The sequence below is a fragment of the Micromys minutus genome, assembly GCF_963924665.1.
Source record: "Micromys minutus genome assembly, chromosome: 1".
NCBI classification, from domain to species: domain Eukaryota; kingdom Metazoa; phylum Chordata; class Mammalia; order Rodentia; family Muridae; genus Micromys; species Micromys minutus.
The window spans coordinates 245,668,171-245,681,090 of record NC_137969.1 but is presented as its reverse complement, the minus strand read 5'-3'; the positions used below and the strand labels follow the sequence as shown (position 1 = coordinate 245,681,090).

The 12,920-nt window shown below is 41.2% G+C and overlaps 1 protein-coding gene across 4 annotated transcripts in view; it reads right to left on the bottom strand.

Annotated features, from left to right (window-relative positions):
- Nucleotides 1–11,644, bottom strand: part of UNC79 (unc-79 homolog, NALCN channel complex subunit) — a gene marked incomplete at its 5' end in the record, with an annotated part of 173,122 nt that extends 161,478 nt beyond the window's left edge. For 3 of the 4 annotated variants that reach the window (XM_080922443.1, XM_080922444.1, XM_080922446.1), the window contains 2 exons: nt 1,118–1,210; nt 11,542–11,644. In XM_080922443.1, the coding sequence (XP_080778569.1) occupies nt 1,118–1,210; nt 11,542–11,629 (181 nt within the window). The remainder of the gene's footprint in view (nt 1–1,117; nt 1,211–11,541) is intronic. The other variant, XM_080922445.1, reaches the window with a different exon arrangement.
- Between the last annotated feature and the right edge of the window lie 1,276 nt (nt 11,645–12,920).

Sequence of the window (12,920 nt, the reverse complement as noted above, 5' to 3'; positions counted from 1 at the left end):
ACTTAATCCAGGAGGTCAGCCCGGGCAAAACAACAATAAAAACTCCATCTCAAACTAACAACAGGTCAACAACTAAAACTATGTACAGGGTGACACAGGGACAGAGCTATATTAGTGAATATGAACAAAATTCATTGTATGAAATTCTCAGTGAGTCCGTAAGAATACTATTTTTAAAGTTTTAGAATCAAAAACTCAACTATTATGCCACTTAAACAGACTGAAAACAATGTCTCAAAATATTGCCATTTTCCAAACAAACATTCAGTGAACATAAAACCAGAACCCATAGCTTACACATTGCTTCAACAGTGAGCTAGCTCAGTTCCTCCAAATTAATTAGCAGTTATCCTGACAAACGCCAACACCATTGGCAAGCCCATCCAATACCAAAGGTGATCTGAGACACGGAAGCAAAAGTGGTCATTATTCCTCTGCTACTCAACTCAAATACAACTTTTAGGATAATACTAAAGGAGACGGCCACAGGATACCACTGTTTTCTCTCCTACAATTGGAACAATATTAAATTTTTTTTTAATTGTGCATCCCTTTTCATCAATTTATTCTATGGAAAACCTGAAATTTGGTAAGAAATTTATGTTTAGAGATATTTTTGTTATTAGTGGTTACAGTGCAGTAAATATATGCAGTACACATGTATGTATGTATGTATGTATGTATGTATGTATGTATGTATGTATGTATGCATATGGATCAATACATGTAATATACATGAGGTGTGTATGTGTGTGTGTGTAAGACAAGATCTCCCTCTATAGTCTAGGCTGCTCTGCAACTAATGACCATCCTCCTGCCTCAACCTCCCAAGTACTATAGGTATAAACCAACACACCAGCCTTAGTGTTAGGTATCGTTCTGTATTTACTGTAGTTTTTTCATTACTTCCCAGTCATCTGAAACTTCATCGTCAAACATTCTAAAGTGTTCCTTAGCAAACCAACGCATCAACACCAACACCAGACCAACAAATTTTAACTCAGAAGTCTGTTTTTAACACATCCAGTATCTGTTCTGCCTAGAGAAGCTCTCGCATGAACGGCTATGTTGCCTGCTGAGTGTGGCCTCGTGACAGTTTAGGGAAGCGGTCACTTACCTGGGTTAGAGGTGTACTGCATTGCAATCATTAGCATGGAGGACGCAGAGAGGTTGACATGGGCCGGAACACCTTCTCTTCTGGAGGAGCCCACTGAAACCAAAATTCTCTGATGAGATGCGAACTCATTTCTAGATATGAGTACATGCTTGCTCCCTTACAAAGATCCTTGAAAGAGCTTCCTGAGAAAATTGCAGACGAACCGAGGAACTACTGGCATCCTCTTCCTCTTTATTTTTTTTTTTAAAGATGGTGTCTCTTGTAGCTGAGACTAGCCTCAGACTTTCTACGTAGTCAGGATGACCTTGAATTCCTGATCCTCCTGCGTCTACCAATCGATCTGGGGAGGCACATGCAGTTTATGTGATGCTGATAATCAACTCCGGGGGCCTTATCATTGTTAAGAAAACACTACAGACTAAGCCATACCCCCAGCCCCAAAGCCAATAGAAATTAATTGAAACAAAACCACAAAGCTTCTAGCATAAAAATGCTACCATTACATGCCACTGTAAAAAACAAAACAAAACAAAACAAACAAACAAACAAACAAAAAAACCCAACAACAACATCTAATGCATAGCAGCTTGGAGAAGGTATAAAGCCGGAATATAATGACTTTGTCAGAGTTGTGCTTAGGAGTGATCTCTAGTCCCAAATTTAAAGGGAACATAAACATGTTAATGGTTAACCTACAAAAGTGGGAGCCCAACTAGAGCACATTAACACTTAGAGAGCTAGGCAAGCTAGCTCCATATAATGAGCAACATTATATTTAATTATACATGGAAACCTCAAATAACATATTGTGAAAATGATCACGGTGGCTTTTAGATGATTCTCATTGCTCATATGTCACCACACAGCTGCATTCAAACCTTCACCCGGAGCCCCACCAGTGTCCTCATTATCATGAGAAATCAATCTCGGCTTTCCAAAGTTTACCCTCTTCACATCGAGTTGAGTTGTTTGAAACAAAGCACTCTTGTGAGTCTGTGAATAACGGTGAAGAACATTTATCCTGCACTAGCAAATGCCCAATTGCAAAGCAAATAGTCTTTAAAATTCACTTAATTGTTGTGTAATCATGATATCCACTTGCACACTGGTTTTTAACACGTCTTTAAATAGCCTGTTCATGACAGCATCAAACTCCACATTAAAATCGTCTCGTTTTAATGGAATAGACTCCGCAGATCCATAAGTACTCAAAATTAGCTCTGATGAAAGTTATCTAGTTTAACACGTTTTCACCAAAGGATGTTTTTATCCCAGCAATAATTGAGAGAGGGCCCCTACAAAAGGAAGACTTTTATTAAGATTAAAATGTAAAGTGAATTCCTTTTTCCACAGCGATAACTAAACAAGCAGGAGAAAACTCTTGTAGATATGCTTACGTATCAACCTATCAAACACACACACACACACAAAAAAAAAAAAAAAAAAAAAAAAAAAAAAAAAAAACCCAGTATGCGGTGAAGATTCACCATTCAACACTGTTTTCTACACAGTAAAGACCACTGATGCCAGCCAGCAGAAGGCAGATAATCTCAAAGTCTGCTTTTATTTTATTTTTATTTTATATGGGCGTGCAGTATGTGGGGAGTTTACATCCCTAAGGAACAAGGAAATGCAATAAGGCATCTGAGAAACAGAAACGTCAAAGTGCTCCTGGGGAGTTGCCCCAGCACAATAGTGGAGACAATGGATGTTTAATGGGATTCTATTTTATTTCCACATCAAGAACTTCTGATGCTAGGCTGGAGAGATGGTTCAGCAGTCACTGGCTGCTATTACAGAGGTTCTGAGTTCAGTTCCAGCAACCACATGGTGGCTCACAATCATTTTTAATGAAATTCGATGCCCTCTTCTGCTGAGTCTGAAGATAGTGACAGTGTACTCATATACATAAAACAAATAAATCTTTAAAAAAAATTTTTCTGATGCCATAAAGGACAGTTTGCGACAGGTTTGAGAGATAAAAACAAACAAAACAGGTGTCCAACCGAGTTCTGCTAGCCTGAGTCTGCTTTTATTAATCACTACAGCTGCGTGTATCTAACTCCCAGAGCAGGTGATATTCAGGTACATAGATCAATACAGAGATAAGTAAGGATGACTAATGAAGCAGGATAAACTGAAGAAAGAACTTTGAATCAAATGCTTCTCATCTTTAGCCTTTTCCTGTTCAGCTCCGTATGGTCCACTCCTGCAGATCCTAGCTCTCGGACAGTGTGAGGAATGGAAAACTGTTCAACTGATAAGCATATGGGGTGAGTCTCAGCAGACTGGCCTTAGATCTGCCTTTGAGAAGTACTGTAAGAGGGAGAGAGGTAAGCAAGGGGATGCCCAGTCCAGTGCCCACGGCTCAGAAGGGTGAGAGCTTTTACAGTACTCCTGTGTTCTTTGTTGAAGAAGGAAGAAAAGGAATGCCTGCTGCAACATAAAAATAGAAGTGTCTGTCTGTCTCCTCTTTTTAATCTCTTCTCTTCTCTATCTTTTCTTATCCCCTCCTCCCTCTCATCCCCTCTCCTCTCATCTGGTCTCCTCCTCCTCTCCTCTCTCCTCTCTCTCTCTCTCTCTCTCTCTCTCTCTCTCTCTCTCTCTCTCTCTCTCTCTCTCTCCCTCCCACACACGTATGGTTTTTTTGGTGACAAGTGTTTTCACCTTTATCTAAATTCAACTCAAACTTTTTAATAATAAGCATTTTTCAACAATGAAAACTGTTCAAAGAGGTTGAGAGCCACTGTGCCCAGAGGCCTTTAAAAATGGGAGAGATGCCCAACTGTCTCAGATGATTTAAGTGAAGTCTGCTTGGAGCACTGCCCAGATGGCTTAGCGACCTTTGGATGTCCCTGTTACCTCTGCAAATCTATGCTGTCCCTCAAGTATGGCCATCCATAAAGCCAAGAGTTCCCCTAGGACACAAGCCCCAGGAAATTGGCTCCAATACTTATATAAACAGACAGCATCTTGCAATTTCAAAGCCTTCTACAAGACCGAATAAAATCACCATGGCTCTAATTTAATAAGCATACACAAGCACACATCATTTCCTGAATCTTGTTTAAAAGGTATGATGTAAACAGATACGCAGCTCAATCCCATGAGAACACACACACACACACACACACACACACACACACACAAACAAAAAACAAAAACCAAATAAACAAAAACCAACCACATGAAATTAAAGGGAAAAGACGATCGTCCTCAGGAAATACAATGTAAAGTTTCCAGACCTTTCTTCTATTACCCCAGTAGCATCAGAACAAAAATGACCACCAGGCCTTCCTCCCGAGAACAGTACCAATCCTTTAACAAGTGCCTGCATTGGATAATGCACTGTATGCGTGGTTCTTACAGGATCCTTGCCTTTAAAAGTAAGCAGACAGCGAAAGCCATTTTATAAGCTAGAGGTGAACTAGCTTCGGGAAAGCATAATCTCGGGGACAGTGACAGTCCAAGATGAGGACAATCACGGCCAATGTTCCAGTTGCTCATTCAGTCAATCAACTCTACTTTTTTCACACACATGCACCAGGCATCATTCTGCGCCCTTGTAAGTGGTTACATATATTATTTAAGATTAGATAAAATTTAGTATTACATTCTTCAGCCTTACTAGGCACGTCATACAGACTTAGCAACCCTATATGCTAGTGGCTACAGCATGGGGTGGCATAAAATTTTATGAAGCGTTTCTATTATCAGAGGGAGTTCTGTGGACAGTGTTGTTCTGCAGAAAGGGACAAACATCCACCAGTGAGAAGCGGGAATCTGGGCAAGGAAACAGAAACAAGATAATGGGACGTTCTGCATTAGATTAGAAGGGAAAGTCTCAAATAATATGATCCTTCAGAGTGTCCAGGAGCATGAACCAGGGAGGAAACACTCCGGCTGCACAGGCCTGACTATCCAAACTTCACCCAGAGCCCACAGGAGAAGCTAGATGTAATAATGGCTTACATCTGAAGATCCAGCAACTCCTACGGCCAGATAGCAGGCAGAGACTGGAGAACCCACGAGAAACCTTGGGCCACCTGGCCTGGCGCACAGCGAGATCGTGGAAGCAACAAAGGAGCTTCTGCCTCAACAAGGTGCAGAAAACTGACACCCAAATGTTTTCCTTTGACCTCCCACAAATCTCTGTCTGTTTCTCTCCCCCTCAGTCTCACACACACACACACACACACACATACACACACACACACAAACACACACACACACACACACACAAACACACACACACACACACCTTTCTTTGGAAGATGTAGTATTTGAACTGAGACCTAAAGGAAACACATCGAGAGGATATTTGGAAGGGCTCTGAGGTTAGGGAAATTATAAAGAGCAGTTAGAAAAAGCCTGAGGGTGCCTTTGTAAACTCACATAAAGGCCAGTCCAGACATGCAGAGAGGCCCTGTGACAACAGAGAGGCTGGCCACCACCAGCACGCGCAGGTTTTGTGAGCTAAATAAGGCCACTGAACTCGACTGTTTCAGGGGAAGGGAAATAGGTGATTTAGTCTAAATGCTTGGAAGGTGGCTCTGGGTTTGGGGTAAAGAATAGGGGATGGGAAGCCTAACCAAGGAAGTAGAAAGACAGGGTCTGCAGCTATTAGATTCATCCAAGGAACCACCATAAGACACAGTCTGAGATGGGATACATGGAAATAAACCCATTAGCCTTATAGTCTTCTGAACGATAAAGACAAGGGGGTCACCCGGGGTAAAGAAACTCCTAGAACATGTGACAAAATCACTTCCTACGCTGGCCAGATAGCATTATCTCGATAGCAAAGTGGCCTCTCCTCTCACAGGCCTTGGGCTGTGCAGAGATGACTGTGCTCCAAGAAAAATAGTTAAGAGAGAGCCATGACTTCAGAAGGCATCAGGTACACTTAAAGAGAGGACCAGAGTCCCGTGGCTCATTAAAATACTTGCCAGTTGGGTTGGTGAAGAGCCATGGAAGCCAGATGCCTAACTGTGCAAGAACCATGAGAGCAAACCCTTGTGTGGTTTTATGTGGGCTATCATCACATAAGCCACGGAAGGTCCAACCTTTTCCAGATGACCCTTGACCTCGGTGTCTAAGACAGAGAATCCTCTGAAGAACATGAACAATCTCAGCAGACTAGTGTCAGTGTTTGCTGCAATGTGACTTAATTATTATACCCATGACTTGCTTGTGCATTTGACCCATTACAGATTTACCCAGTGTCACAGAACATTCCAATTCAAGTCTCATGTGGCTTTTATCTCATGGTCTCACAACAAAGATGGATGTACATGGGGAGAGTTATAATTAGTGACCATTTTATAGCTAAGAAGATAAAAGCTAAATGAGGGAAAGAGAGTTGTCAACAGCCAAAGGACTATGATTCTGCCCCCCAAAGAATCCTGATCCCAGACAATTCTCACAGTTCAACCCTAAGCTCTTACAGCAACACCTACCTCATCAGCTAGTAAGTGGAGCAGGAACAGACATTACAGCCATCATCATGTGACATCAATAGCTTGTCATTTACTGTCTTCTGTCTGTGTGAGATTAGTCTTCATAAAACCATAAAACTAGGCCAGGCAGTGGTGGTATACATCATTAATCCCGGCATTTGGCAGCAGAGGCAGGTGGATCTCTAAGTTTGAGGCCAGACTGGTCTACAGAGTGAGTTCTAGGACAGCAAGGACCACACAGAAACCATAACACTAGACCACGTGTCCCACATAGTAGCCAAAACCAAACAATAAATGACCCTTGGCCTAGAGCCTGGAGACAGATATTCTGTGGAGAGCCGTTTTGGCACCTCTGGTCAGCTGGTGGTGGATAAATATTAATTTTTCAGGACACCTTGAAGCTGACCCCAGGCAGGAAACTGGCTTTTGTGCTGCGCCCCTAAAGGGCTAGAATTAAGCACGTTTGCATCTGAAGTTCGGAGCAAAACACTTAGGACTGTAACCTAGGGAAGTACATTTGCATTTGAAGCTCCTAGAATGCAGCTCCTGACAGGGCAGATTTGGCAGATACAGTGGATGTAAGCTCAGCAGTCTCTTTGTCTTTAGAGACCCTCTTTTGTCCCTGATCTTCACACCTGGCCTCCAGAAGGATGTTTACAGGATCTTTGTTAACTTGCTTGTTCCCTGTCTTAGAACTGATGTAATCTTTCTGCATGGGATTAAAGTGGTATATAAGAAAACTAATAAACAAAGGCTTCGCTTTAGCCAGGAGGCTTCGGTCTCAAGTCCGGGCCGAAGTCATATTGCAGCTTTAACAAACTTGTCTTTTTCTTTCAATCCTCGCTCCGGTTTCGGGTGGACCTCTTGAGAGTTCGAGCTGGTCTCGGACAATATTCCGTGAAGTCATATATTGTTTTTAAGTTAACTCAAAGATCTGAATGAGCCTTTCTCTTTGCTAAGGGTCAGTGTCTGAGGAAATGTAAGTTAGGAAGGGGGCAGCATTAGCTAGCACTGCCTGTCCAGGGTGCTACGATTCTTCAGCATTGTCTCCTTCTTCAAAATAAGCTGCCTACACTAATGGGCATTTAATTAGAGCCACACCAAAGTATCATCCTTCAGACATCCGTATTTCAATTTGGTCCACAAATCATAAGTCCTTTATTGGAAAAAAGAGAGGTTTCCATGGTGATGTGCAAATTATTATTATTATTTTTTTTTTTTTGGTAATTCTTAGTAACTATTTTAATATCTTTTCATAAACAAAGTACATTCCGCACCTATGGAATAAAGACCTATATTTTATCTAAGAAAGGAAGTTAAAATGTGTGAAAGAAAATTTGTTATAATAAATTAATGTACTATGAGACCTCAAAAGGAGTTATTTAAAAATAAGAGCATGAGCGATTAGTGGGGTAGCAAAGATGGTGTGCGCAGCCCATATGCTATGCAGCCAATGCTTGGTTTGAGGAGTTGGATCCATTTCAAAGTCAAAACTGCACCATCTAAGTAATACAGACAGTGATATGACCATTAATTATGTAATCTTAAATTACATAATCATTAGTTATATAATCATTAGTGACAATCATTTAAAAATGGAAAAACATTATCCAGGCTCTCTGCTGACTATAGGAACACCATATCAAAGAAATACGCTTTAACATCTTCCTTCCGCTTTTGTTTTGTGTTGTATTTTCTTTTGGCAACAGGGTCTCACTGGCCTTAATCTTGTAGCGATCCTCCTGCTTCAGCCTTCTAAGTGCTGACATTATAAACCTGCGCCTTCACTTCCAGCAAGTCCTTCTGGCATAAACTGTCAAGTATTCAGAAAATGCAGCGCCTTTGATTCTAACACATTTGTACCGAAATCAAAATATCCTCCACCAAGTTAAAAGCCCCTGTCGGAAAACTGTGGATAAATAGTAAGAGGCACTTCCTCACCTCAGTCTATTTTAACAGGAATCTGAAAGCATATCCCTTCCATCTTTGGTAGTCTAAGAGCAGGTACGGAGACTGCCACTATATTTCAAAGATTTAAAAATGACAAAGATGGGCTACTATTTTGGACTACCAAGGGGTGCTTAGTGGCCAAGGCCAAACTAACAGATAAGACCAGAGTGTTAGAACACACACAGGAGCCAGGTCCACCCTGGGCTAGGCAGAGAGGTATGTAGCACTTATGTAAAATAACATTGATGTTATCCAACCTACAATTATTAATCCACAAAGAACCAGGGACAGTCAACTTGTTTTCTGAAAGCACCCCCTCCTTTAAAATCGAAAAGTCATACGTCCCAGAGACATGAAGTGACTTGGTCACACTTTCAAATGGATATGTTATTCCACTGATAGACACTGAAATACAACCTTTTAGGTCTGTGTCACTCGGCTTTAGTGTGCAGTTGCTTCAGACATTTGTGTAAAGCAAGGATTTTATGACAAGGTTTATGTCTGGGGACCTCTAATTGAGGAGCAATTAGTCACCAGCTCCAAAGAAAGAAAGAAAGAGGTGGGGAGGGAGGGAGGGAGGGAAGAAGGGAGGAAGAAAAGAAGGAAGAAAGGAAGGGAGAGAGGGAAGGGAAGGGAGGGAAGGGAGGGAGGGAGCGAAGGGAAGGGAGGGAAGGAAGGAAGGGAGGGAAGGGAGGGAGGGAAGAAGGGAGGAAGAAAAGAAGGAAGAAAGGAAGGGAGAGACAGAGGGAGGGAGGGAGGGAGAAAGGGAGGGAGGGAGAAATGAGCCAACAATACCTGATCAATCTTCAGTACAATGTGAGAAGCTCACTACATTAATGTCTTTCCCCCAAATTACTAACTTAATCTAAGAGCTAGGGACACAGTGAACTAGGTCATTATTGGGAAGATGTGGCCTCACCTGCTATTCTTTTCTTTAAAATGCCGGTTCATTTACTTAACAGTCAACACTGTCCATTTAAAAATAAGATCGCAAAATTCTAAGACCATACCCATAAGCAAGCACTGGTTGATGAGATCATAGTGGTAAAGAAATGGAAAATCCTACAACCCAGAATGACATGGTCAGTCTGCTCATTTTTCCGTGTTGCTGAATGGTTAGGGTAGGGGTTAGATTCCCTGCTACAAATACATGAAAACTACACTTCTTTGCCAAAATTAAACTCGGCTACAAGATAAGTCAAAGGGGATGGGAGAGATGGCTCAGTGGTTAAGAGTACTTGCTGCTTTTCCAAGGGACCACGGTTCAAATCCCACAGGGCAGCTCACAGCTCTCTACAGCCCTGGTTCCAGATAATCTGACACCCTCACATGGACGTACATGCTGTCAATACAGCAATGCACATTTAAAATAAAGAGAAGCCAATGTAGCCAAAAAGGTACACGTATTAGCCAGTTGTTGACACACGGCAGCAACTTTAATAAGGGCATGGTATTAGTATGACTATCACTGATAGTGGACATGACCAGTAAAGATATTTTTTATCTTTAAGAAAAAGAATCAAAGTCTGGAGAGGTGGCTCCGTGGCTACGAGCACTGACTGCTCTTCCAGAGGTCCTGAGTTCAAATCCCAGCCACCACATGGTGGCTCACAACCATCTGTAATGGGATCTGATGCCCTCTTCTGGTTTGTCTGAAGACAGCTACAGTGTACTTAGTTATAATGAATAAATAAGTCTTTTTAAAAAAGAAAAGAAAAAGAACCAAGATAAGGAAAGCAGATATGGCACTGCAGGCATGCAATCCCAGTACCGAGCAGGCTGAGGCAGAAGAATAGACATGAGTGACTTAGTTAGTACTGAACCAATCAGAGGAAAACAGTGTGAGAAGAATTAAGTAAGACCCACTGTGTGCCAGGTCCTGAGGTGGCACCTACCAGGCTACACCCTCATCTCAAGGTGCAGCTACAATGACTATGCCTGGGGCAGCTTTGATTATGAGGGAGCTACAATTATTATTTTACAGACATACACTCAAAGATCAAGTCACCTGCCTAGGTGCACACAGCTAGCCAGTGGCAGAGCAGAGAAGCTGCTGAGATTTGTTGAATTCTAAAGCCATGACACTTTTCCAGATTATTCCCTGAAACATAGGTTAATCCATGGTCCGCCTTTAAAGAACGCTTCAGAGGCTGCGATCGTAGAAGCTACAGTTCAGACTTCCCTTCCCTTTCATGTCTTCAAAGCCTGCAGAATTATGTCTATAAAAGTCAGGTGTGGTGGCACACACCCACAATCCCAGTCCAAGACAGCGGGTCAAGAATTCAAAGCCATTCTTGACTACATAGCCAATCGAGTTCCAGGCCAACCTGAAGCGAAGAGGCTTTGTCTTCAAAAATATAAATGGATGCATGCATACATACATACATACATATGTACACACACACACACACAGACACACACCTACATACAAGACTGGTCCCTGACTTGTGTCTATATCTTGCACAGAAGCCATGTGCCTTGGCTTTTTTTCAAAGTGTACCATAAGTTTTGACTCATTTTGTTACCAAAATACTGAGAAGAAAAGCTGATCCAGTCATCAGTACTGAATTAGATTTTAGCCACGGGAACTGAGCTGCACAGTCAAGGACAAGTCCGGGACCAGAATACATATATCCCCAGTCTCTCCTGCTTTTCCCATTCCATCCAACTGCCTTCACATGCAGAGGAGAATAGTTTTCATACCAGGCAACACTCTGTTTACCTTCTTTCTAATGTGGAAGAAGGCATCAGAATGCTTTGACACATTTTTTCTCCCTATTCTTAATGGCAAAGTGAGAGAATACAATGATTCTAAGGTATAATATTTTTTCATGTTGTCAACTTCCACCATGATGTAAATACTGAACCAATGGAGTTTAGATCAAAGTGTGTGTGTATAAAATATGTATATTTCAAATGACTCCATTATAATCTTGAAAATGAAGTGCCTATAACAGTAAACACAATTTGTATAATAGACAAAGATAATTCAGGATTAGGTGATATTGAACTTACATATAGCCATTGGTAGAAAAGATGTGCTAAGATATTCAATAATATCCTTGTGAAGAAATGGAGGAAAGGTGGCTAGCGTTGAAATCATCGTGTAGGGCAAAGTGCTCAGAACATCATCATTGAGAAAGGGGAGCAAACACGTGGTCGTATAAAATATCGACTGTCCAAGATCTACAAAACAAAAGTAAGTAGTCAGCCACTGAAGATTGTGCCATTAACAATATGCTAGTCTTCTATTATAAGCTTGTTTTAATTGTTTATTGTTTAATTATTTAATTAATAAACTGGGTTTTTTTGCCGTTAGTTCATCACTAAATAAATATATTGGTGTTCACATATTCCTTATTAAGCATTAGTAATCTTCCTGTACTTTACCTCTGCTATTCTTAGTATGGATTTTTAGAGTTGCATGAAGATTGATCATTCCTTGGTATTCTTGACTGTTCCTAATAACGTGTAAAAGGTAACGTATGATTCTTAAGTAAGCAACAATGAGTGAGTTTTCACCTCTGCAGGCCATGAATAATGGAAATCTCTCTCCAGTGTCTTCAAGCATCAGTTAAAATTTCCTTAAGGAAGATGCTATGAAACGCCAGGATATGATATTGGTGTGTGCAGAAGACTGGGTTCATGCTATATGGGCAGTATAGATACAGGAACTGGTTGACTCAAAAGATTTGAACTAGTACTCTGCTCTCCCATAGTAACAAGCTGGTTTGAAATTGGAAAAGCAGCTACTGTCCCCTTCCTACTGAGAGTTCAGCTAAGTAAATGTGCGATGTACATAGCAGTTAATTGGTAAATATATTAAGAAATAAATCTGTTCTGTGAGTCTCTCAACAGTGTATCAGTCATCTATAAGCCTCACTGTTAAGATGACCCCATTGATCCCATTAATCTCAAAGCACTTCACAAGAGAAAAGTGAATTGTGACATCCCTCCATTTTTTTTAAAAAAGAAATAGCTCCATTGCATTTCATAAAGATCACCAGAACACAATGATGTGCCCAGTAAGAAAAAGACAAGGCATTATTGGAAATAAAACTTGGCTATTTCTGCTCTACTGACCAAACCACACTGGTCCGATACCTGAAGTCTTGGGCTGTGAGATAGTTTGTAACCTCCAGATTCTGTGTTCTTCAGAGAAAGGAAGCTATGAACTGTTGGCATTGCCCAACCCTGTATAATTGGTTGTTAACTCTCCAGAAAGACTGCTTCCCTCCAAGTAATCTCTCAAGGCTTTAAAATGCAGATAACAATACCTACCTGGCTCTGTAGCAGGCTTAGACGAAATAAATACAAAGGGCTCAGCAGAGCATAGTATATACTCCAAAAACATTACTACTTATTGTCACTAATATCACTAGCCTGCGCGAGAA